The following is a 27030-nucleotide window of genomic DNA, read 5'->3' as shown; positions in this document are numbered from 1 at the left end:
GGGAGGTTAAGGAGAGGCTATAAGCCTCATTTTGGAAAAATGTAAACTCAGACTCAGAGGGTACAAGTCAGAAACCAGGTTGGGATTAGAACCCAGATCTGAGTCCTACTAGGACATCGCCTAGTGGGTGGAAGAAGGAAGAAGTGGAGAGTGGAGGGGAGGTGGTCTGTGACCTGTTATTTATCAGTGTATTCCCAGTCTGGGTAGCGCACATTTCTGTGGGAAATAGCCCTTCATCCCAGACCTACAGATGTTGGCCCTGCATCCTCTTACCAGGTCTCTGTGGATGACACATGCCTCCTCCAGGTACGCCATGCCCTCGCACACGTCCAAGCACATGCCCAGCAGGGTTTCTGCAGCAAAGAGACCCCGCTGGCTGCGCAGGTAATCTGACAGGCAGCCATGCTCCATGAACTCAAACACCAGGCAGATGGGGGCCTGCTCTAGGCACACCCCATACAGCTGGACCAGTTTGGGGTGAGAGAGTTTCCTGAAGGAAAAAGGTCAAGGGTGAGATGGTCTAAACTCAGTCTCCCAAAAATGCATTCCCTCCCCCAAACAAAAACAACCTGAGGAATGGTGAAGAGTCAGATGGCATGGGTGACGGTGAATGGAGGCCAGTGTGGCTGGGGGATGAGACTGGTAGTGGGGGGAGGGCAAGACCATGACAGGCCTTGTAGGCCACGGTGAGGATTTTGATTTTATTTTCCATACCACTGGAAACCATTGGGAGATTTGAGCCGCAAGGTGGCATGACATGGCGTCAAATATCCTCCCCAAGACATCTTTGCATACTCTCATTTTGGCTACTCACATCATGACTTCAGCCTCCTCTATGAAGTCCTCTTCAGACATAGCCCCTTCTTGAATGGTTTTGATGGCCACCTTGTCCTTGTTGAGCCAGTAGCCAAGATGCACCAACCCAAACTGCCCACTGCCAATCTCCTGCACAAAAGTGAGCTCGGAGGGATGGATCACCCATTTCCCTGGAAAAGAGAGAGTTTTTTCCCAGGAATGGCAAGCAGTAGATATGAGGTATAGGGCTACAAGGAGACTATCTGTAGCCCTAGGTAGCATGTTACCTTATGGTTAATATCACCGAAAGATGGCAAATAGTATAAGCTTTACACATAGAACTATCATAGAGAGGTAAAATTATTATCTTTGTCGCCCAAATCATAACGTAGGATATGCACTTAAAACCATGAAAAATGTATGTGGGGGGAGATTACATGAAAGGAAGAAGGAAAGTGGCATTAATCAAGGCATCAAAGAAAATAAATGAAAGGGTTTCTTGTAATGTCTCAACTATTTTCTATACCTGATTAAAAATGTTTTTTTGCCATTTTCAATTTCATTTGAGCTGATCATACATTCATTCATTTATTCACTTATTCATTCATTCATTTATCCACCAAGTGCATCCACAGCACTCTGTTCCGCCATAGCAGGGGTTGGGAATAAGCATCCCAAGGGGTGTCATACAGAGGTACCACTCAGCACAATCTGGCACATGGTAGGCTCTCAAAAAATGTTCGGTAAATGAATAAAAGGAATCCGATTCTCAATTTTTACATTGACAAAATGAGCGGGTTCATAAAATAATCTCTGAGATTCCATCCAGCATGGATACATTAAGATTCTACAGTTATTAGAATTATTTATTTTCATAAGGAGGCTACAGAGACATTACCCTTTCCTGGCACTTGGCCTAATACTATAAACAGCTCAATTTCCACCTCTTTGAGGCAGATTCAACAGAAAATAGTGCTGAGTTCCCGTTGTGTACCAGATATGGTGCTAGTTAGTGAGGAAGAGCCCATAGCAGTGTTTCTCAAAGTCTGAATCTCTAATCACCTGTGTCAAAATCACCTAGAACATTTGTTTAAAATGCAGACTTGAGGATTTCATGATCAGGGATTGTGTTCTGATAAGTGTTAGGTAGTGTCCAGGAGCCAACATTCTTTTTTTTTGTTTTGTTTTGTTTTCTTTTTTTGAGATTTACTTATTTATTTTTAGAAGGGGAAGGGGCAAGGGAGAAAGAGTCTTAGGCAGATTCTGCGCTGAGCACAGAGCCTGATGTGGGGTTTGATCTCACGATCCTGAAATCACAACCTGAGCCTAAACCAAGAGTCAGAAGCTTAACTGAGGGCACCACCTAGGTGCCCCCAGGAGCCAACATTATTAATAAGCATCCCAGATGACTTAGATATACACTGGATTCTGAGAACCACCCATCTAGGAGACCCAAAATGAAAATTACTCGAGCCTTCTCCTCAACCACAACAGTTAAGACCAGAGGATGCAAACTCAAATGCCTTTAGGCACCAAGTAGATAATAAAAAATGAGGGAAGCAGTTCCAAAGGATAAGAGGGAATAAGAAGGCTTATGGCACTGGAGATGCAAGCTTTGCCTAAAGGCACTGGAAAAAAAAATTAACACCATGTTATGCAGACAAACACTTCTGAACGCTTCTAACTTTCAGCCCTTGCAATGGACCATACCCAGCAAACTAGATGATACAAAAGTTCTGAAGATGGGTGGTGGTAATAACGGTCCTAAAGCATAATTTTCTAATATTTTTTCCTAATAGCATTTAGTAGATAGAGTGCTCTGTACGAAGTAGGTGCTCAATAAACACTTCATAGATGAACTCTTCAGTAAAACCAACGGACATTGATTTGACCTTGGTAAATGTGCTCATATAGACATCTCTCTTACACACTTTGTAAATATTCCTTTGTGCACACCATCTCCGGATATACAGTGTACCTGTTGTAATGGTTATTTTAAGTCTGGGGAAGGATTAGGTATGTGGAAAGTCCATTCAGAATTTGATCTTTAGGGATGTGAGTTAGTGCAAATACTTAACATCACGGAATGCACGGCTCACCGTATCTAAGTCCTGCTGTGACCGGTGCTTTCTGCCTCCAGGAACAAACTGGGTACCGGAGTCTGGTGACCAGACCTGGGTTGAGTAAAATATGAAAGGCAGTAGTAGTTAGAGCTTGGCTGTAGCAACTGTTCAAGTTAAATCACCAGCAAAAATATAATCCAATGCAAAAGCTATTTTTATTCTGGAAAACTAATCCCAAAGCCTAGTCACTGACACTACATCCTGTCTGACAAGAGGGATAAATATAGCTGGGCAGGTGGCAAAATCCCATGAGTCTAACAACAGAATTTGGTAATGGAAAATACATAATATGATCAATATTTGGCATCCCTTTTTATCTGGAGATTTGGTTTTTATTTATGGTCAGCTCGTCTGAGATGAAGAAACCTGGCGGGGTGTTTGTCATTTTTTCTCCAAGTTCCCCTGCGAGGGTTCCCCCTTGGCCTCGTCCTTTAGCACTCACCTCCTCCATTATGCTGGTGATAATTGATGAGGAGAGGGATGGAGTCAAACACATACTTTTCAGCCACATAGTAACGCTTGGGGTTGTCATTTGTTTCTTTGATGTGATAGTGCTTTATACAGGGGTTGTTCTCACTGAAACAGATGAAACATAAATGCAGTGGTTATTAATAAGCAATATTTAGACACAAACATGTCTACCGGTATCAGACCCCTATTAAATTTATTTTTTACCCTCTCAGAAGGATGGCAGGTGTATTTTAACTTGTGTGTCCATCTTGACAGGGTGGCCCTGGGTGCTGGGGTAAGAAGGACTCGGAGGCTGCATCTAGACCCAGTTAGAATCAGTGCCATGACGGGCTGGTGATGCTTCCTCTACAGCCATGAAGTGGGGAATGTTCTCGTGTGTGCTACATGCTTGCCTCCTCTGCTGTGTGGAGCAGATGAGAAGGGAACATTCTGGACCCTTAGCACTTATGTGACTTTACAGAGCAAAGAGTTAACTTAACAGCTCTGAATGCTCTCTTTAGAAAGGCCTGCTTGCAAGGTTGCTCCGTGGCTAGCATCTGAGAACTGGGATTTAGGGAGGGCTCTTACCACTGTCTAACTGATAAGGATGGCTGTTCCTAAATTGCTGTAGTTTATGTTCCATGCCTGCTTTTCTTCTGGGGTAATGGAATTTTGCTATGTGCTAGACAGAGGGTGCCTAGGTGACCAGCCCCCAGTGAAAACCTTAAGCTCTGAGTCTCTCATGAGCTTCCCTGGTAGACCCCATTTTACCCTTGTTGTCAAAGCTTGTTGCAGGAGACATAAAGCATGTCCTGTGTGACTCTGCTGGGAGAGGACTCTTGGAAGCTCATGTTTGCCTCCCTCTGGATTTTGCCCCATGTGTCTTCTCCCTTGCTGCTTTTGTTTTGTCTTCTTCTGCTGTAATAAATCTTAGCCTTGAGTGTGACTGACTATATACTGAGTCCCGTGAGTCTTTGCAGTGGATCACTGAACCTGGACATGGTCTTGGACACCCTCAGCATAGACTTTGTTTCTCATTCCTTCTCCATCCTATCTCATGGAGCTGCAGGTCACTGTCCCCATTATCCACAGCCATAGCAGAGGCACAGCCCCTCTGTGATGTGCATTGTCTGCTTTTCCATCCCTGGGCAGCAACCTTCTTTTCCACCAGGCCCTGCTCTTGCTCCAAGTCTTGCTTATGTTCTCCTTCTCCAAAAAGTGATCCCTGAGGACACCGTAATCATTTTTTTTCTCTTTTCTCTTAATTCTTACTGGACCTTACGCATTGCCAACCTTCTTTTTTCTTACTTATTTTTTAATTAGAAGAGAATCTGAGACCTGGATATGCTCTTAGACATTTGTTTTACCAAGCAGGAAACTGAGGTACAGAGAGGGGAGACAAGTGGGGTCTTGCAGTCAGCTGGCTAGAGCATGACGCTGGTGTGGCCACGTGAGTTGCCATCTGCTCTTTGAGCCTTGTTTTTTCCTATTATGGAAGGAGCATAGTAACGCCTGCCTTCGGAACTTGTTAGGATCAGAAACAATAACATTCTGGCACATGGTAAGGACTCAGTAAATGGTAGGGAGCTTTATTAGCCAAGCCAGAACTAAAACGCCTATCTTCTCACTTCTGGCTGAAAGTTATCTTTCTCTGTTAGCTGTGGGTTATATTATAAACCCATCAACTGCTGCTCAAATACTTTTATTTCTTTAGAGCTCTGCACTCAGGGGAGCTAACTTAGAAGAGAACCTGGTGTCTGGACCCAGTTCTGTTACTTTCTAGTGAAACGACTTCAGTTCTGTCCTTCATCTCCCTGACCTTGGCTTTCTCAAAGGGATCAGGGAAAGCACACCATTTCTAGTAAGCTGACTTGGCACCATACCTTACAACGGCTTTGGTGAAAACAGACACGGTGTATGTTCCCGGGGTCCTGGAATCTCGTACCATGAAGGCTCCTTCTTTGCCCTAGAATGGTTAGAAAATACAGAGGGTTAGTGATCCCAGGAAACCAGCCTCATGCCTCCAGCTCCACTGGCTTGTCTGTGAAAGGAGGAAAGATAATACGTCAGCTTCGCATAGAGCACACTTTCAGCAATACTGGCTACCGTTTTATTTGTTCATTGAACAGGTATTTCCTGAGGGTCCTGTCATGGATCAGAGACTTCTAGTGATGACGTAAGCAGGGAATGAAGACAGATAAATGGAGCTCTGTTCTTGTGAGGGTCCCCACATACCAGGCTTGTACAGATGTTACCCACCCCTCACTACAACATGCAATCTAGATTTTATATCCTCAGTTTACTGATGAGGATACTGAGTGCCACAGGGCTGAGGTGACTTTCTCACAATCCATAGCTAGCAAGTGGCAGACCTGGGCTTTGAACCTTGAATGTGGCAAGTGAGCAAAGCTCATGTTCCTTCCACGGTTCCATAATACCGCCCCTCAACACATGTTAGAAGCTACTTCTCCATTTCCCTCCAAGGGCACAAAGCTTTCTGATCTTGAAGCTTCATCAGTTCCTTAATGGGAAAGTATGCATTAGCCCCTTTCTAGAGTGCTGATTTTGCTGTGGGCAAAAGGAGGAAAAAAACCCATGAAGTTCCTCATCTAATGAGGGAAGTAGAGAGAAGGGAAGGCCCCAAGAATGTACTCTTCACCCCCCCTCAACAGTTTTGCCAGAGCTGATGGAAAAAATACAAGCAAATGCATATGCCAATGTGTTCATTCCTGGTGGGAACTTTAAGTCTGAACTCTGTCTGGAGTACTTCATGTCTAATGCTCTGTTCCTATCCAGCTGTAAATCTGTGCCGGTAATTTTTGCAAAAACTGTTATTATGATCTACTTAGCTTCAACATGGTGAGGGCCTCAGGTGAAGGCCAGCGAAACACATGAGGCTCATGTGTGTGCCACACATACTGGTAGCACATGGAGCAAAGCGCATGCAATTTAGAACAATGTGAGTTGTTCCCCCAAGCTCCAAAGTGGATTGTCTACACACAATAAAAGCAAGATACACAGATGGACATGCTAATTGTATGACTCCTAGAATCCCAGCATTTTAAGATGTCTAACAGCATCTCTGGCCTCTAGCAACTGGATGTCAGACCCTGCCAAGTATTTCTTGGGGGACAAAATCATCCCGGTTGAGAACTATGGCTCTGGCCTAATTCCCTACACCCCTGTGTCCCACACTTAGTCATCTGAAGAAACTGAAACATAGAACAAGACAAATACCAAAACAACAACAGACAGTGAACCATGCTTCACCCCTTACCTACACACTTAGAATCTCTAGGACTGGCACCCTGGTTCCTGAACTTTCTAGAAGCTCAACATGTGATTCTTATAGACATCCAGCTTTGGTTGCCATTGACTCAACTGGACATGTAGCTCTTACTTATAATAGACCCGACGAGTAGTCTCTCACTCTGAAAACAGCATTAAAAGTTAGAAAGCTCATACAGAAATATAACCTACTACCTCTAACTTGGCCCTAAACCTACAGGGGTGTGTGTGTTGGGAGCCGGGGAGTTGGGAGGGGGGGCGGCTGGGGACAACTGGCCCTTATATTATTGTGCATTCTTGTCAAACCTATAATTTACCACATAAATGTGAAACTCCCAAAACTCTTCTTTTCTCTTCTGGGATTTCAAGGATCTATTTTGAAATTCAGAGTGGGGGTGGAAGGTGGGGGAATTGGATGAAGGGGGCCAAAAGGTATAAACTTCCAGTTATAAGGTAAATAAGACCTGGAAAGCAAGGTCCAGACTGATGACAATAGCTAACAATATTGTACTTTCTATTTGAAAGTTGCTAGGAGAACAGATCTTAAACATTCTCATCACAGGAGAAAACAATCTGTAACTATGTGTAGTGATGGATATTAATGAAACTTATTATATTAATCATTTTGCTATATATAGATATCAAATTATTATATTGTACACTTTAAAATCATTACACACATATATGTATATACTGATAAACATACAGATATATTTATTGGTCATATCGCTATTAAAACTGGGGGAGAAAAAAGAAATTTAAAGCTGAGACCTGAATCTTTAGGTCCCTCTTGCTTAGCCGTGGTCTCCCTATCCTAAGGCTGTAAATTTGGGTTCCTCTGGCTGCTGCCTGAAAACAGGGCAAGAATTGAGGAAAATGCAGAAAGCTACTGTATTTCTTTTTTCTAAGACATCCTGAAACAGTCCTAATATTCTTTGTTCACATAGAATTTATTTTCAAAATTTTTATTTCATGATTTCTTTTTAAATCTAAGAAAATCCATTATAATCTTTCTGGAGGAATATAAGATCTTGAGCCTGTAGTTAGCATCCCACATTACCCACAATGTCTTCTGTGCAGAATCTTGGACATGGTGAGAGCAGACGAGTGTTAAACAGATTCTTATTTTCCGTTTCTCAGATATAAATGTAAATCATTTATCCAGTGAAATTTTAAAGACCCTTTTAACATTTGCTTACAAATCCTCCTTTAAAAAACTTGATTTTCAGGCGCCTAGGTGGCTCAGTTGGTTGAGCGACTGCCTTCAGCTCAGGTCATGATCCCGGACTTCCAGGATCGAGTCCTGCATCGGGATCCCAGCTCCTTGGGGAGTCTGCTTCTCCCTCTGACCTTCTCCTCTCTCATGCTCTCTCTCACTCATTCTCTCTCAAGTAAATAAATAAAATCTTAAAAAAATTTTTTTTTCTAAAACAAAACAAAACAAAACAAAACAAAACAAAAAACAACTTGATTTTCCAACCATTTGAATTTTTCCCCTTTAGGGTTAGTAGCTTATTTGATTTCTAAAATAAAGGTGATCTATATGACCTCAAAAATCCCCAATTAGCTCATTTGATTTTAAAATAGCTTTTGAGGGGCCACTGGATGGCTTAGTATGTTAAGCCTCTGCCTTCGGCTCTGGTCACGGTCCCAGGGTCTTGGGATCGAGCCCCACATCGGGCTCTCTGCTCAGCAGGGAGCCTGCCTCCCCTCTCTCTCTGCCTGCCTCTCTGCCTACTTGTGATCTCTCTCTCTCTCTGTCAGATAAATAAATAAAATCCTTAAAAAAAATAGCTTTTGAAGCATAATTTACATACTATGAAATGCTCCCAGTTCAAGCATACAATCTGATAATTTTTAGTAAACTGATAGAGTTGTGCCATTTAATCTAATTTTATAACATTTCCATTACTCCCCAAATATGCCTCTGTTTTTTTGGCACCCCTGCCACAATAATGTGCTTTCTATCTCTATAGATTTGCCTATTCTAGACTTTTCATGTAAATGAAATAATATAATAGGTAGTCTTTTGCACTGGGCTCCTTTCACTTGACATGTTGTTTACAAGATTTATCCAAGTTGTAGTGTGTATCAGTACTTTGTTCCTTTTTATGGCTGAATAACATTCCATCATATGACCATACCACATTTTGTTTGTCCATTCATCAAAGGACAGACATTGGGCTGTTCCCACCTTGCGGCTACTGTGAAAAGTGAATCTGCATCTGGCTTCTTTTCTCGACATCACGTTTGTGATAGTCATCCCTGAGCTACATGTAGCAGAGTTTGTCTTCAGAGATTTCCCCCTTTGCCAAATACTGAAGCTTTTACTCTTGCCTCAGTGGAATGTGATGGGTTAAACTCAAGGCAGGAAGAAACCAAACTTTAGCAGAGGAAGATTTTGTCTACAAATCTAAGTTATTCTAAAATGGGAAGAAATAAACAAACCAACAAAAAACCAAACAAACCTCACAACAACAATAAAACAAACGCAGATGTTTATCAAGTGTCTATAAAGGGGGGAGTGCAAACATCTATTTAATTAGGAATGTTTTATTGTTGTTCTAATTCCTCCAAAGAAGCCATTATTATTATTTTTTTTAAACTGTGATCAGAGTGGGACCCAACTGTTAACAAGAGTAATCCACAGATGTGAGAAAAAGGGGAGGTGAGGTTTGCAGTCAGCTCAGCTGAGCATGGGAGGCTCAGAGCCCTTCCCCCATCATGGTAGCTCTAAGTAACATTCAGTGAGGTGACAGGAAACTCTGGTCTGGGGCTGAGGCAGTCTAGAGTTCTGAGGAAAGTGAGGCATCTAGAATGTGCTTTACCGCCTACTTCCTGTAAGGGGCTAGCTCAGAGGAAGTCACAACCACCAAGAACACTGGAGTTTAAAAGGTATTTGCTCACATCACCGCCATGCAAAGGGGCACTGACTTGTACAATACAGCCGGAAGGGGGGCCCTCATTCCCTTGGGACACTTTCAAGTTCTCAGTTTACCTTGTACTAATTTACCTAGAAAAATAAAGAGGCAACAGTAGGGAAAAATGTCATGGAGCTGGTGAAATATATTGATGGGAATTATGGGGATGGGAGAATACAAGTTAACTCATATATTACCTTACTACCATGTGTGTGTGTGCGCGCACACACGCGCACCTGTGGGTTTGTGTATGTACACACCTGCCCTCTAGTTCAGAACCATGCCACCAACTCACACGCTGAACTTGGCCTCATTTTACTCTTCTATAACACAGATGTTCTTTAAATGGAATTCTTACTTTACCAGCCTATAATTCTGTGAATTCCAGGTATTTCCTGATTAAATATATGAGTTTTGGTTTCCTCATCTATAAAATATACAGTTGTTGGGAGAATTAAAGCGCATAGAAGATTTCCTGGAATCTGCCAAAATAAGGACTGTTAGGGCTATCGTTAACCATTATTGTCATGTGCTATCTTACACCATCTGTTGGAAGTATTAATTCCACTGTTTGCCTTTATCTGAGATATGTTGACTTATTAGGAGTCTGTTGCCTTCTTTCTGCCCATATGATTTAAAGGTGAGTTTACAGAAGGTAATCTTAACACACAGGGTAGGTTACTGCACAAACCAGACTGGTAATTCATAGCCTGTCTTGTGGCATTACACTTAGGAGAATGTCACTGACACATTCTGGAACCAGTTGTTTTCTTCTCCTGAAACAAATCCATTATTAAGTCAACATTACATCTTTAATGACATCTTTGAAATAAGATAAACCAATGCCTTGGAATTAGGCTACTGCCTGAAATTCAGGTCACCTAATGTGTGTGAGGCTGTAAGGTGTGGAATACCTGCTCCCAAGGAATTTACCCTCTACCTAAATGGGTTAAGAGAAGAGAAATTCCTGAGGCCCAAGGCAGAGTGAGAACAGTACCACTGGAGAAATAATGATATTGCACCATAAGGGTTCCAAGGCCAGGCCACCACATTCCACGGCCAGGAAGAGGGAAAACATGAGAGGCTTCTTAGAGGTGGTGTATCTGAGAAGTTGATAGGACAGTATAGGACATGCCTTTCTGTGGTTCCCAACTTGGGTAAGTCCCAGGAGAACCACCTGGGGGCCACCTCCAGAGCTTCTTCCTGGTGAGGGCTGGAGTTTGGAATTTATATTTTTAAAAAATCCCCCAGTGATGCTCCCAATCAGCCAGATTCTCTTTAAGCATGGTTGTTTTTTGTTTTGCTTTGTTCTGTTTAAAGATTTTATTTATTTATTTGACAGAGAGAGATCACAAGTAGAGATAGAGGCAAGTAGAGAGAGAGGAGGAAGCAGGCTCCCTGCTGAGCAGAGAGCCCAATGCAGGGCTTGATCCCAGGACCCTGAGATCATGACCTGAGCCGAAGGCAGAGACTTTAACCCACTGAGCCATCCAGGCACCCCTAAGTATGTTGTTAATGAAAAAACACTTGTGAAGCATTTGATGTATTCTTTCATTCAACAACTATTTATTGAGCAACTGCTTTGTCAAAAATCCAGTTTGGTTTTCCAGGTGCAGCGGGAAGATAAAGCCTTTACATCTTAGTGGAGCACTAAGGATGGGGCTGTATGTCAGGAGGTCTAGTTAATAAAAATATATCAATCCACCTCTTCAGGGTCCTATGCTTGTCAGACAGATACTAAACACACCCAGGAAACAATTCTGTCTTTGTTTCAAGCAGTAGGCAATACAGGGACTCACTGAAGTTTGCCCTTATATTAGCCAAGGAGGTAAAGTGTTCAGAATAGGAGCAGGGAGGAATGTTTCAAGTGCCCCAGCAAGCAAAATGTGTTTAAGTGTCTCCAAAGTACTGCTATAAAACAGGAAACCTCTTCCGCTTGTCATTCATGTGGGCTGTTTCAAGTGCTCCATGGGTAACACTTCATTAACCAACGTGTGATTGAAAATAACACAACTGCACTTGTTCAAACATTATAATTCAAGGTTTTAATTAATTCTGCAATCCTCTCAGTTAGTTCTCATTGGTCAGGTTTTACTGTGTTATCCGATAACACAGGTTGGGGAGCTCAGAGCTGAGCTGGCTGCCCGGGCATCACAAGTTTGACTTGGAAAAAATACAGATTCCCAGGGATTAACTCTGGAGATTCTGATTCTAGCTCTGGGGCAGGGCCCATTCAGATTCTGGATTTTTAAGAGTCCCGGGTGATTCTAATGCATGACCTCCTGGGGATCACAGGAAATGATCTTAAGTGCTGAGTTGATGTGGAACCGAGGAGAAACCAAGAGTCCATCCATGACTCAGCTCAGTGTCCCCCCCTCCCCCACCCACGCACGAGATGTGACTCCTTGGAGTCTTGTCTGAGCTCCGAGGTCACTGAAAGCCTGCCGCACATTCACAGTTTACCTTGGATTATCCTCTAACTCTCTAGTTTGTCTTGTTTCCCAGCAAAGTCTAAAGCTTACTGAGGCCCAAAGATCCTGTCTCAAGCACCCCTAAGCGCTTCATTCTGCGCTCAGCAAAATGGTAAAGTATTCGAGTTTATAGCCAGCGATCGTAATGAAGGAAATGGTGTGCACACAGCGTAGGTGAGGTGGCCGCTAATGGAGACACTGACGGCGGCGGCCAGAACACGGGCGGCCTCTTGTGCCTCACTCCCTGGAAAGCACAGAGTCCTTTGGGAAATCCATAAACAACTGAACTTCCTCTCTTTGATGAGAACAAGTTGCCCAAGGGCAGAACATCTCACCTTGTCCTCTAGGCTAGCTGCTTGCTTATCAGCAACTTACTCAAAGAAGATGGGGTTCGTTGCTACCGGTATGACTGTGGGTTTTCCTTCTCCCCACCACCTTTCCTCTTTTAGAAATTCTATTTTTGCCTTTGATAGGATGAATCAATCTGTTACCAGTTTCCCTTTCTACAAAAGTACATATTTGATGAATATTATCAAAGAATAATTTAAAGGCACACAGTTAATTATTAGCATTAAATATTAATTATTAGCACTAATTATTAGCATTATTACCATCACAGTCTTTCATTCCCTCCCTGGCATGGTCCTGGGTCCCCTTCTTTGTGGCTCATTCTTAACCACTGTGCAAATAGTGGCTATTGGGTTGGGTGACCAGCTGTCCTAGTTTGCGCAGGACTGAGCAGGGTGGGGATTCCTGGACATAGGACTCTCAGCTGGGACAGTCCCAGGCTGACCAAGATGAGTTGGTCACCCCACCTGTATTCTGTGCAGGAAAGATCTGCAATTTAATTTAAAATCCTTTAAGATAGGGTGTCTGAGTGGCTCAGTCCTTTAAGAGTCTTCCTTCAGCTCAGGTCATGGTTCCATGGTTCTGGGATTGAGCCCTGCATTGGTCTTGCTCAGTGAGGAGCTTGCTTCTCTCTCTCCCTCTACCTGCTGCTCCCCCTGCTCGTGCTCTCTCTCTCTCTCCTGCTCACTCTCCCTCTCAAATAAATAAATAAAATCTCTAATAAAAATAAAAATAAAATAAAATCCCTAAAGATAGGAAAACCTTAAGATCCAAACTGGAAAATGTTATATGGTGAAATGGCAGGAATAGGGTTGACATTTTAGCACAGAGAGACTAATGCTTCCATTAACTCATACATACTGTACTGGTGTCACCAGTGAGGCTAGTGTTGGGCACAGGTCATTAACATCGTCTGAATATCAGACTCACCTGGGGAGATTTTTCTCTGAATTGCTAATGCCTAGATCCAACCAACTAGATATTCTGATTTAATTAATCTGGGGTGGGGCTTGGGCATTGGTATTTTAAAAAAAATGTTTCCCAGGGGATTCTAATGTGCAAACAATCCTGAGAACAACTGCTCTAGGCCTGTATACTGGTAAATTCATTGACTGCTCTGTGGAAGACCTTTTCTCAATAACTCCATGCATTTGGTTTCTCTGAAAGAGCCATAAATATGCAATTTTCAGTGCTGCTCAAAGTGCGGTCTGCGGATGGGTGCCAGTTGGCACACTGTAGCTGGTCTGCCACCATACAAAAAGAGAAATCGAGAGTAGGCATTTAGAAATTTTTTTCATAGTAATCAGAGTAATTTCATGTCTAATGAATCTAAGACTAATACAAAATTGAACTTGCATTTTTTGTGTCTTTGCTTCTTTATTTTTTCTAGTAGTTCATTTTCATTTCTTTTATAAAATACAAGTATGTGACAAATCAGAAATTGAAAACCGACCACAAAAGTGTGAGCCATCAACACAGATATTGGAGAGGCGCTGTCCTGGAATAACAAATGGCCTCTGGTCCAGGCAGAGAGAGCTTGCCTTGGGTGCCAGTCACCTGATGGCAGCTGTCTGGAGCCCCATGTTGTGAAGGATTCCAAAGCCATACACCATGATCAACGGTGTCATATAAGATCAGGAGCAAAGGGTAACAGCATGAGTACTGGGTAACTGTCATCACTGACTTAATCCAACACTCGTCCTGTACTCATTGAGAAACTAAGGTCCAGGAAGAAGAAACATCCCCCAGATCACCCAATGTGTTGGTGAGAGAGCAGGAACTGGGACCTGTACTTTCCCCACCGCATTCTGCTTTCTCTTTTCTCATCCCTCTCTCCTTTTATTCTGACATCGCTGGGCAAGATCAGTCCTGCTACTTATACTGCATGGCTCTTAAGAACTGGTGCATTAAAAAAAAGTTGAGGGGGCACCTGGGTGGCTCAGTGGGTTAAAGCCTCTGCCTTTGGCTCAGGTCATGAACCCAGGGTCCTGGGATCGAGCCCCATATCGGGCTCTCTGCTCAGCAGGGAGCCTGCTTCCTCCCCTCTCTCTCTGCCTGCCTCTCTGCCTGCTTGTGATCTCTCTCTGTCAAATAAATAAATAAATAAAATCTTAAAAAAAAAAGTTGAAACAAGGGATGTATTTCTTCTGGACACACAACCCAACCAAGTAGTATCTAAGTCACATTCACCCCTGACCTCACCAGAGAAGCTGGCAAGGCAAGCTAGCCCCCGGGCTCCCTGGGATCAGGCATCGTGGCTGGAAAGGCCACCCTACCTGTTGTCACAGTTGCATGTCAATACCAAGGCCTTGGACGCTCCCCAAGTTTCTTATCCTATTATATGCTAGTTTCTAAAAATCCCCAGAATATTTCCACTGGACACGAAAACCACTGTAATCCAGTATGTCAGTTTACCGCACTGGCATAAACGACAGCGTGGCTGGAAAAAAGAGCACAGTTCATTTTATCTTAAGTCAAAAGGTAGGTTAAGGAGACTTACTGTGTCCAAAAGAAGTTTTTCAGCTTTGTCTCGGCTGATACTCTTATTATACCACCTGAAAGCAGGAAAAAGTCATATGTCAATGACAGTTGAATTTTTTTTATTATTTACTTGTAAAAGATAATGCTAGAAAATGATTTGGTTCTTTTCTCTCTGTACCAGTGCTTTCAACTCAAAAACAAAGGCACAAACCATTTCCAGGTAATAAAATGTCTAATTGGAAGGGAACAAATGAATCAGAATTGGTAAAGTATCAATAATTTTTGAATCTGAGTTTTGGGCATATGGAGGTTCGTTATGTTATTCTCCTTACTTTTGTGCATTTGAAAATTTTCCATAATAAAATTTTAGAAAACCTTCACCTTTTCCATTTTGTAAGTCAGTGGGTGGTTATAAGTAGGATGATGCTAGGACAGCTATAAAAATTGAGCACAAATTTGAAAGTTTAGTCTTGTAAAGCAATTGTGGGATTTTCCTCTTTTAGACTGGTTTTCAAGATCTTCTGCAAAGTAATTATATTATTTTTACAATTTTGAGGTCTGGTGAAAAAAACCCCTACAAAATGGTAAGAAGAATATGAGTGATTTTTAGAGGTGAAGTTTTTGAATGTTGCTGGTAATGCTTGAGCCACCACCTGGCTTCCTTGGCTACTTATTAGATAAGAGGGGATAGAAAGATCATCAGTTAACAATCAGTTTCAGGAAAGTATAAACCCCAGAGGAGAGAAGTTCTGGGTGGGGAAGGAACATTACTTATCAAACTTGTGTGGCTACTAGAAAGCAGCTACAAATTAGGGAATTAGTGGATGTGCCTGAGCTTTTGAACGTCACGCAACTGAATGGTACTTTATACCTTGGTGGGCTCTTGTAACTTATCCAGCTGAGGGATGGCAAATACGCTTCATCTCATGTGCATGCTCTGAACAATTAGTCATAGCTGCCTAAAGCTGCACACCTGAGCTCAGTAGGTCACTAAGAGTGATGTCTACCCTGAGCTCAGGAGCGGGGAGGGAATGTCAGTTAGGTGCCTCCTTCATCTTGTCTGACCCTTCCTTTTAAAGGAAAGGGATCTAAGATCCAGCCTCATAAGGAAACTTGCCCAAGGTTATGCCCCCAAATCAGGGCAGGAGACCTGATTTGGATGGATGTACCAAACCATGATTACGCTCCCAGATGGTACATTTTTGAGTTCTTATGCAGATGTCACTTGAAACTAGACAATATTAAGTTCAAGGATAAAAAAAAAAATCATCATCTTGGGTATCATACACAAACACACACACACACACACACACACACACACACACAGTTCTAAATGTCTGGATGTTTGTGAGTCATATTATTCTCTAGCTGTGATCCCATAATCTGAAAAATGCAAACCAACAGTGTATAGAATAAATAGGGCTCACAGACAGTTTTGCTTCTATGGTCCAGTGTTTTGTTTTGTTTATGACCTAAAATACCTTCAGGAGAAGGAATATCTTTTTTTATTTGCCCTGGGCTCCACCATTCTCTAGTGGTTTATACTCTGATAGAATTATGAGTTTGCCTCCATCATAAATGACGAGAGTCTGATTAAAAGCATAAGCAAACAAAACTTCCCAACTTGTGATCATTTGAAATAAATGCCCATTTTTTTTTTCCTAAATGCATTGGCTATAAAAAAAAAAAGGAAAGAATTTTATTTAAGCCTATTTCCTACACGTTTCATTGGTGCTCAAGTATTCTTGGAACCAATGACTCTGCCGTTAGCTGAGGCAGGGGCTACTCACACATACTTGATCAAAGCTACTCTCAGATTGAGAGACTCTCCAGAAAATGATGGCTCTTCACTACAGAGTCTGTTAGAATTTCAGCAATGAATAACTTGACCACCTTTGAACTAATAAGAGCTCAAATAAGTTAATGGAAGTCTTCATTAGCTAATATTCTTCAACCCTGGCATCTTATATTTGGTGAGGACTTGAACATTTTTCATATTAAAAAAATTTCAAATGTATATAAATGTTATAAAATACTATAAAAGAACACCTATATACACTTGACCCAGATGAACTAATTTCTGACATTTTATGTGTTTGCTTTACATTCCCTCTGAATAGACAAATACATATGTATGTTTTCCAAACCATTTGAGAATAGACTTTTACTCCTAAGTACTTCAGAATGTATTTCTAAGAAATATAATATATACTTATATAAACACGGTATCATTACCAAAATCAGGAAATTTAACATTGGGGCAATACTATAATCTGATTTCAGACTTTATTCAAATTCCATCCATTATCCCAATAATGTGTTTTGACACTTTTTGGGGGCTGGGGGGAGGGAGGAAGAGAGAGAGCAAGGTGGGGGGAAGGGCGGGAAGGAGAGGGGGAGAGAGAGAATTTTAAGCAGGTTCTATGCTTGGCATGGAGCCCAACACGTGGCTTGATCTCACAACTCTAAGATCATGACCTGACCTGAAATCAAGAGCTGGGTGCTTAACTGACTGAGCCACCCAGGTGCCCCTACTTTTTTTTTTTTAATGGCTCAAGATCCAATTCAGGATTACAAGTCCATTTATTATCAACACTCATCTCCTTAGGCTCCTTCATTGTGGACCAATTTTTTAGCCTTTTGAGTCTTTTATGATATTAACATTTTTGAAGAGCACAGACCAGTTATTTTGTAGAATATGGATTTCCCTATTATTTCCTCACAATGAAGCTCAGATTATGTGTGTTTGGGCAGGAATAGCACAGAAATAATGTTGTGTCCTTCTCAGTGTGTCATATCTGGAGGCCTGGGTGGTCTTGTCCTGTTATTGATGTGAGCTTGGATCACTTGGTTAAAATGGGGGTCTACGAGATATTTCCACTCTATTACTAGTAAGTGATTTCTGATTTTAGTATATGTGCTGCCGAAGCGAGCACGTAAGTGATTTCTGAGAAGATACTTTGAAACTAGGTAAATATCAAACTTTCGCCTCCCTAGTTGTGAAATTTTCATTGAAGTGTCTTGCCTGAATTAGTTGATGCTTTGAGTTACAAATGATGATTTTTATTTATTTTTTATAGATTTTATCTATTTATTTATTTGACAGAGACAGTGAGAGAGAGAGAGACCATGCACAAGCAGGGGGAGCAGCAGAGGGAGAAGGAGAAGCAGGCTCTCCACTGAGCAGAGACCCCAATGCAGGGCTTGATCCCAGGACCCTGGGACGGTGACCTGAGCCAAAGGCTCAGGTGCCCCCTGAGCCACCCAGGTGCCCCCAAATGGTAACTTTTAACCATGATCATTCCTTCTACATTCATTAGCTGGCAGTCTATGGTAAGAAAGAACTTTCTTATTTATTCTTGTATTTACTTACTTATCTGTCAAACTATCTGTTATGGATTCTTATTTTATTGTATGGATTGTAGTCCATTACCCTTGTTACTTATTTTAACACTCAAATTGTTGTATATTTGGCCAGAAGGAACAATTTTAAGCTGAATTCTTTGCCCATTCCACAAGTCCACATCATTAAAATATTTTGGGAGATGGGCAGTATTTCCTTACTTTCTGGTGCAAGGTGTTCCAAGTTCATTCCGTAATTTCCCTGCCTTGACTCTGAATCCCCAAGCCATTTCTTCAAGAACTCTATTTCAGTGCGAAGTGCTATTTAGAAAGGAAGATCTGTGAACACAGAGTTCTCATGGTGCTATGGGGCTATTGCTTCAAGACCTCCAGCCGCGGAGCTAGGGAGCATATATACGTGGTGAGTATATTGTCCATTACAATTGGATTTTATTAAATACTAAGTATTTCCATTAAAATTATATCCATGTGAATTCTTCTATAAATGACAACTTGAAATAGACCATACAAGCTAAGCAGATATTTAATTCCTATTTGTCTGCTATTTTGGTATTAGAAGTATTGCCTTAAAGCATGTTTTAGGTGAGTTTGTATTTGATCCAGTGTTCCAACTGCTTTTTTCCTTCTCAAGTGAGACCAAGATTCCCGGAAGAAACTTTTTCCTTTTACCCAATCTATGTGGATATCTTAGAGTCATCTCTTTGATAAAAGGCGAGGTGGGAACATACATTGGCCCCCTTCTCCTATTTAAAGTGTTCCTCTACTCTTCACTTAGGGATCAAAGTTCAAGAAGAAAAAAAATGTCCGGTACTTTTATAATCAACCAATAATTTATTCCTAATCTAAGGAGGACCTTAATGCCATATTTTTAGAAAACAAAGAAAATTTCTTACTCATAGGTTTCCAGGCTGTTTGGAGATTTTTCCACCAGATAACTGCTTGGTACGTATCCTTCGTGCCTGTTAAAAGGGAAATTCATGTTTAGACTATTACAGGATAAATGTTCACATCTCTGTTTTAGAGGTGGTTCAATCCGCTAAAAAGTCATTTGAAGATGGTGGAGTCTCACATTATTTGGCATTCGTGATAAGACATTTTAACGTTTCAGAATAAAAGTTAAAATAGAATAAAAGCTAAAAATAACGAAAATCTGCCATCTGTTAAAAGTGGTAGATTTCACCACTAAAATATGAACCATAATAAATAAGAAGTGGCTACTTCACTTAAAAAGCTTTGTTTGTTGCTCTCCTCGTCGTGAAATTTCCTCTCGTGGAAAAAAGATTAATGTTCGGTCTCTATTTTCTATAAGGAAACATTTTCTTTGGGTGTGACAATCAGTATTTTTTCCACTTCAGTGCTACAATTTCATAGCCAGGAAACAAAAATAATATAAAAAATCACTTTCCACCCACAGGTTCCAAAAGATACTGCCAGTCAGCATTATAAACTTTTAATGCAGTACCTCCCTAATATTTTGTTGTTGTTGTTAATTGAACTCCTTCAGATGTAAATGGTAAAATAGGAGAAAAAGAATAGAGTCACCTGGGATTTAGAGATGGGAGTTTCTTCTGAGCAGGAATACATAACTGGGCATAAACAAAGACATATGGAAGAGACTAATCAACACATCAAAATACTTTACATTTGTGTATGGTCTTGTATTTTTCAAAGCAGGTTCTCATTCATTACCGCATTTAATATTACAAGATGAAAACAATGTCCCTTCTACTCTCTGGGCCTCTGGCTCCCTCTCTGTAAAATCTACATGAGATTCCGCATAGAATTCCTCCCAGCTCTGCCGGTCTATAAAAAGATGCCGGAGAGTTTCTTGCTCTTTACTTTATAAAGCATATTTTAATTTTTATATAATAAAGCCATTTTTCAATCTGGTGATGATGTTTAGGGAGGAATGCGTAATCTGTCTCACAGAATTGTTTTGAGGAGTAGAAATATCAAGAATGGGGATGCCAAATATGGGACGATTGTCTCATATCCTGGGCCCATAGCTGAGTCGATCATGACATGCTTCCCTTGGAGAACTGAACACCCGGCTTCAGAATCATCCCTACTATGGTGCTCAAGGCAGTCTGCTCCAAGTGATAGAAGTCAAGTTGCTCTAAAATTTCCTATTTCTTTTATATCTGTCTTTTGGAATCCACTTGGTTATGTCTGGTTTTGCCACACCATATGTTTACAATTCTACTAATAGGTCAAATACTATTTTTACTTTCAAATAGATAACTGTGTTCTAATATGCCAACCACATAACGTTATGTTATAATATGATTATCACAAATGGTGATTCTCTTTATTTGTATGTGGATGTAGAATTTACAAAGCTCATTTCACTTTTAACATTTCACTAATTTCCTCAACCTTGTGAGATAGACAGAGCTGATATTATCATCTGCATTTCATAGATAAGGAAAATGGATGCCCAAAGTTTAAGTGACTTTTCCAAAGACCTACAACAAGAGCAGCGGATATTAAAATGCAAGTCTTCTATCTCCTCATCTTCTGTATTTTCCACTATACTGCATTATTACAAAGCACACTGGGGAAATTCCCAAAACACCAATTAGATTCTAGGGTGTCCTCTTTGATGGTCTTTGAAGTGCAGAGCTGATCATTTCCACAGGCCACTGAACAAACAGTAAACTGTCATTTGGGGAAGTGAAACCTAGGAGAAGACATTTTCTGGCACATTAGGTGTGCTAAATAAATGTCAGTTGAGGGGCACCTGGGTGGCTCAGTGGGTTAAGCCTCTGCCTTCGGCTTAGGTCGTGATCTCAGAGTCCTGGGATCGAGCCCCACATTGGGCTCTCAGCTCAGCAGGAAGTCTGCTTTCCCCTCTCTCTCTGCCTGCCTCTCTGCCTACTTGTGATCTCTCTCTCTGTGTCAAATTAAAAAAATAAAAAATTAATGTCAGTTGACTGGAGGAGTGAATTTCTGAGTAAGTTCTGGTGTTTGTAGAACCGGGCAGTCTTAAACCTGTTTCTGATATGGGACACCTTATAATAGGCAAAGAGAGGGGCATGTGACAGGCCTCACTTGCCTTCATGAGTCAGCTAGAGAGGGAGGGAGATTCCCCGTGAAGTGCTTTGGGGTCTATTCTCAGTTAGCCAGCAACCCTGTTTCCTGGACCACAGTTCTTTAAAGAACCATATTTTACACCCTTCCCCCACTCCCCCTGTAGTGGCGTGAATAAGGTTACTTAAAGAGAACGTGCTTTGACAAAGAAGTTTTGGTGTATACGAAAAGGTGTATGTGAAAAGTAAAGCCTTAACCCTAAAGATATTTGTGTGCCTCTTTTTTTATTCATCAGATTAGATTTTTTTTTTTTCCCCTAAAGGTTAGTGATACCCAGTGTTGACACTCCCACGCACTGTTGGTGGGTAGTGGGGATGTAAATTTGGCAGTCTTTCTGAGGGAATCATCTACCAAAATTGAGACAGGTTCTGATTCACCAGTTCCATAGTTAGAAATGTGAGATATACATTTTTTCAAAAGAAAAATATATTTTCAAAAATATATATGTTGCAAATTTTTTTTCAAAGAATTGCCCAGAAACATAAGCATGAGCAATACAAGATCTTCATTGTGCCCTTGTTTAAAATAACAAAGAAAACAAGTAACTTGGAAACTAAACATCCTATCATCTAAGATCATTCAAATATTTATAATACAAGCACACCTTCCAAAACTATGCAATTATTTAAAAAAAAATTTGTATCTGCAGATATGGAAAGATCTCCAAGATGTATTACTAAAGGTAAAATGCAAGGTGAAGAGCAGAATGAATCACCTTTGTGTGAATGAAAAAAACAAACAAACAAACACAAAGAAAGGATGCATTTGTGTATGTGTAACTTTTTTGTTTGGGATACACAAGAAAGTGTTAGTTGTGATTACTTTTGGAACTGATATGGTGACAAATGGAGGTTGGATCTTTTTTTTTTTTTTTTTAATAAAACATGGATGAAGGCCATCAAAACATTGCAGTAATGGAGTGTTTTTCTTTTGTATATTTTTAAATCAGTAATAACCTCATGCTTTAAAACTATATTAACCTGTAATATTAATAAGGATGTTCATTGCAGTGCTATTAATATTTGCAAGATATTGGAAATAACCTGAGCGCCCAGCAAAGGAATTGCTAAATTATGGTACACTTCTGTGTTGGAGTTATTGCAATCATTGAAGTCATATTCTGGAGAACATGCCAAGGCTTGGGTAAATACCTCTGATATATTAAAAGGAAAAACTAAAGCCTTATAAAGCAGCATGAATCTGATGCCTTAAAACTAAGTACTGGTATCTAAGTCATATACATCCCAGAGCACTCTGAAGATTAACAAAATTAATTTTGTTGTATTTCAGATCAGAGGAAGGCTCATAATATATACATTTTTTCATTCAAAACCCCCATAGTGGGCAATTGGTATTAGCACAACTCAACTTTCTCCCTGAATCATGTAGATGGCTAGTTCTAAGACTGGTAGTATAGCTAAGTCATCAGTATTTTCTTCCTGATGCTTCTTTCTTTTTTTTTTTCCTTCCTGATGCTTCTTAATATAACCACTAATCATTACCATTTCTACATGTCTTTTCTTTTCACTGCAAATAGACAATTCACAATGGGATGTGCTTTTGGTCTCATCTAAACACTCAAGAACAATAGTTCTTCCTTGTAGAACAAGCTGCCAATCTCCTACTTTGTCGATGTTAGTGAAAAAACCCTGGGGAATTTTTAGATGGGTGTGGGAGCTGGGAATGCTTAATGGGGAGAGAGCATAGCCAAGTGACTTGCCTCCACCACTTCTGAAAAGTGGAAAGGTCTCCTCAACCACTTCTGCCTTCCTCTTTCTTCTACCTTTGCCCTCCTCTCCTAACTCAGTGCAGTGGTCATGCTGATGGAGGCAGAACAAAACATTCCAGTGTTTTCTCTATTGCCACCTCCCCTCAAGTCCTGGGACAGCAAAAAGATCCTTACCCATTCCTGTCCTGCACTCTCCACCAGTGAATCTCAGAACTGTCCAGCAGGTAGTACTCCTCATTGCGCTGTAGCATGAGTTCCTGTGGATCATTCGTTTGGTAGTCATACAAAGCAATGACAATGGTTTCTTCAGGTTCCTGAAGTGATCGCTGGGGGAGGTAGAAAACAAAAGCAAGTGATGACATAGAAAGGAGGTAAACTGCAGAACAAGGTCAACAAGTCCCTAAATTATAACTTGCTCTTGGTTCTATGCAAGATCAACACACCAGTTCCTGCAATCCATTGGGTAGTCACTGAAACCATCTGCCTTCTCTAGTTGGCTTTCTTTTGACTTAGGATTGTAGCACTGAATATGACACAAAGACAACCAGTACCTGGAATTCCTTGCCCCTCTCATTCTGTGTGTTAAATTTTGACCACAGTGAATTCCAAGCAGCCACATGCTTTTCATAAAAGTCTATTGGTCACATGTTGCAACCTCTCTGCTGGAAGCATCGTATTCTTAATTTACGTGATGCCATCAGTGCTAAGTTACTCAGTACACGCTTTTCTGCTTTGACTTGTGGGTCTATCCAGATCCATAGGATCATAGACTATTGGAGCTAGAATGCCTCTGAGAGGTCATTCAATCCATCCTTTTGTTTAGAATGGGGAAACAGAGGCCCAGATGGGAAAATGGATATGACTAAGCTTAGCCCTGGAATTAGTCTTAATGCTCTCTCTATGATAGCACATGAACTTCCTTCTTCCTCTTAGGGGCTCTCTTGCCTAAGTATCTACTTCTCAGTACCTTTTTAAGGATGACATGTTAAAGACATGAAGAAGAGATGATAAAGCAAATAATTGTGGGAGTTCAGGAAGGGCACACGTGATACAGGTTGGCAGATTTTTGAGACAGGAAATATGGAAGAGATTGAGATTACTGGTGGGGATGAGAATTGGTATTGAGAAGCCAAAATTTCTATGAGCACATCAAAGCAGTTGGTGGTATAAAAATCCTGGAGATCTAGAAAGAAAAAGCTTGTCCTACTGATGTAGTATGTCGTCCCAGCTGACCCAGATTAGGATTTGAAGTCTAGATATTGATGGAGCTCTTGAGGTGGTGTATTGGAGTACTGCAGATAAGAGCCAATGGGGCTGAGGCTTTCACCCCAAGAGCTAATGGAGGAAGGAGTTGTATACAAGGGTCCCTGAAGATTAAGGAGGGTTATGACATCATTGTATTCATCCCATTATAGGCCCAACTAATTGATCAATTCCTATGAAAAGAAAGCTAAGAGCAAGGTTCTCTAACCATGGTGGTACCTCTCTATAGGTAGCATCTTCCACAATTATGGGGATGTTTTGAATGTCACAAAGATTTAGGTGTGCTGCTAGCATTTAATGGGAAAGAGCAAAGAATGCAAAAATCTCTGCAGTATCCCACATTCTGTACAACTTTTGAATGTCCTGTTAGACATTCATGTGGTGAGAAACCTGCTTATAATAATAATAATGTATAGTAATACTCTAAGCCTAGATCCTACCTCTACCCTATATAGGTGGGACTATGGGGGAAACCATTTGGAAGCCAAGGTTGGCTTCCCCAGAGTTGGCTTGGTATCACCTAAATCTTTTAAGTCAGTATATTAGATGAGTGTTTTTCCTTACTTCATTGTGCTCCAGAATCACCTGGAGGTCTATGAAAATGCAGATTGCTGGGACCCTCTTCCAGAATTATGAATACAGTAGATCTGGGTTGGGGCCCGAGAATTTATATTGCATTTCTAAAAAGATCCCAGGTGATGCTGATACTGCTGGTCTAGGGACCACACTTTGAGAACCACCCCTTGAGTTAAAGATCAACTCTCAGGAGCTTGGCTGTCTACTTGCTTGACTATTAAATTGTTGAATGGCCTTGGGAAAAAAATCTCAAAACCTCTCCTGGGACTTGATTTCCCAAGCTTTAAAATGTGAATAAAACTATAACCCTCTGAAGTGGCTAGAATAGACAGTGAGGAAAGGAGGCTCATATACCTATATATACATATATGTATATATATGTATATACATGTATAAGTATATATGTATATACATGTATAAGTATATACATATATATGTATATACTTTTTCTATAAAGATATATATATCTTTGAAATAGTAGAAACATGGAAATACTTTGAAAAATATAAAGTATTATCAAAAGTAAGGTGTGGACTAAATACACAATTTTATTTTTTAAAAGATTTTATTTATTTATTTGATAGAGAGAGAGAGAGAACATGAGTGGACAGAGGGAGAGGAACAAACAGACACCCCACTGAGCAGGGGACCCAACCTGGGGCTTGTCCCAGGACTCAGAGTTCATAACCTGAGCTGAAGAGATGCTTAATCATCTAAGCCACCCAGGTGCCCCAGTACACCATTTTATGTAAATAGCTGTCATTATACCTCAAAGTGGTCAGGTGGCTGGATACACAGTTTGATATCAGTAAGTTTTTGTTTAGTGAATAAAGTAAACTGAGGACTTAGCAGCTGAGCAATCATTTTATGAAAACAGACCCATGAGACCGTTCAGGTCCAAGAGACCCAGTGGGTTCATTTCAACTGAAATTACTACAACCTGCTGCATTTGCCCAGGATTTGAGAAATCTGGGCAGATGGGGAAAGTGCAAAGGGGTCATGCCAGTCAGGCAGCTGCAGTGATGGGCGCCCACTGTGCCCAGAGTTGGAGCCCTTACTTACCCTGTTGTCTTCAGGAGTAGGAGGAAGAGGCTTCTTTGAAGCTGAAATGAGAAAAACAGAAAAAGAAAATGAGCATGAAACTGAATGTACCCAACCGGAGGCGAGCTGTCAGGGGGCTTTTCAGAGAAAAGGGGCCCTTAGGTAAACAACAGAAGAAAAGGGCCAGAAGAAGATGATGAGACACAGAGAAACAAAAATTGGCCTTGTAGCACCCATGTTTTATCTTTTTTAGCCTGTTGGTTTCCCATTTTATTTTGTAGAAGATACCAGAAACTTCTAGAAGTCAATATTCTGTACTCCCAGTTAAAGCCTAATCCAAAAGTTCCTTCAGAGACATTAGGATTATGTCCTTCCCTGTGGGCTGGGAGACCTCCACAAACACACCTACCACCTGCCATACCCTGGAGTGGGAATTGGTGATTCAGGGTAACAGTGACTCATTGGCTTCCTGAGGTAGCCGTGGGCTTGGAGAGGAGGTGGGGAGGTGAGGGGTCATGGTGTTTTTCGGGGCGAGGGCTGGAAACTACTTTTAGTTACCTTAATGCTTCTGTTCTTGAGCATGTGTTCCTGCTACCTCCTCCAAACAACACCCTTAGCACCTCTCTCTCTGTTTATCTGTTTGTCTCCACAGCTCCCTCTCTTCACCTCTACTCTAGGCCTTCTTTCCTCCTCTCTTCTTTTTTCTCCCTCCTTTCATCTCTTCCTCTCTGTCTCCTGGTATTTCTCTGCTGAGGCCCTGGAAAGGTCAGGCCTGGAATCAGTAGACCAAAGTTGAATGTCTGGGAGTCGGTGTGGACATAAGCTTCTGCTCAGTTCAAACCATGATTTAATAATTAGAGATAATATGGGAATAGGCTCCATGAGGAGGTGGTGAGCTCCTCATCTCTGCATGAGGTTGACTAACCTATGAGGTTGATCTCTGCCTGACTGGGACAGCACTTCTCAGGAATGAGGTAAAAGGATACCCACACAGTGACATGGGAACCCAGCCCATGTGCTAACTCCTTAAGAAAGGGCAGGGTGGGGTATTGACTTGGGTTTGTGATTAACAGAGAAGAAGCAAACAAACA

At 41.2% G+C, this 27030-nt stretch overlaps 1 protein-coding gene across 1 annotated transcript in view; it reads right to left on the bottom strand.

Moving 5' to 3' along the window:
- ITK (IL2 inducible T cell kinase) overlaps positions 1-27030 on the bottom strand; it is a 63427-nt gene that overhangs the window by 8689 nt on the left and 27708 nt on the right. Inside the window, exons 5-13 of the mRNA XM_032851660.1 lie at positions 25961-26001; positions 23234-23385; positions 19134-19199; positions 14897-14951; positions 5252-5334; positions 3361-3494; positions 2895-2969; positions 815-986; positions 274-490 (exon numbers count right to left, since the gene is read on the bottom strand). Of these exons, the coding sequence (XP_032707551.1) occupies positions 274-490; positions 815-986; positions 2895-2969; positions 3361-3494; positions 5252-5334; positions 14897-14951; positions 19134-19199; positions 23234-23385; positions 25961-26001 (995 nt within the window). The remainder of the gene's footprint in view (positions 1-273; positions 491-814; positions 987-2894; positions 2970-3360; positions 3495-5251; positions 5335-14896; positions 14952-19133; positions 19200-23233; positions 23386-25960; positions 26002-27030) is intronic.

The sequence above is a fragment of the Lontra canadensis genome, unplaced genomic scaffold, assembly GCF_010015895.1.
Source record: "Lontra canadensis isolate GAN:19392208 unplaced genomic scaffold, GSC_riverotter_1.0 scaffold5, whole genome shotgun sequence".
NCBI classification, from domain to species: Eukaryota; Metazoa; Chordata; class Mammalia; order Carnivora; family Mustelidae; genus Lontra; species Lontra canadensis.
Note: the sequence above shows the minus strand (reverse complement) of the source record. Positions and strands in the feature narration are given on the sequence as shown.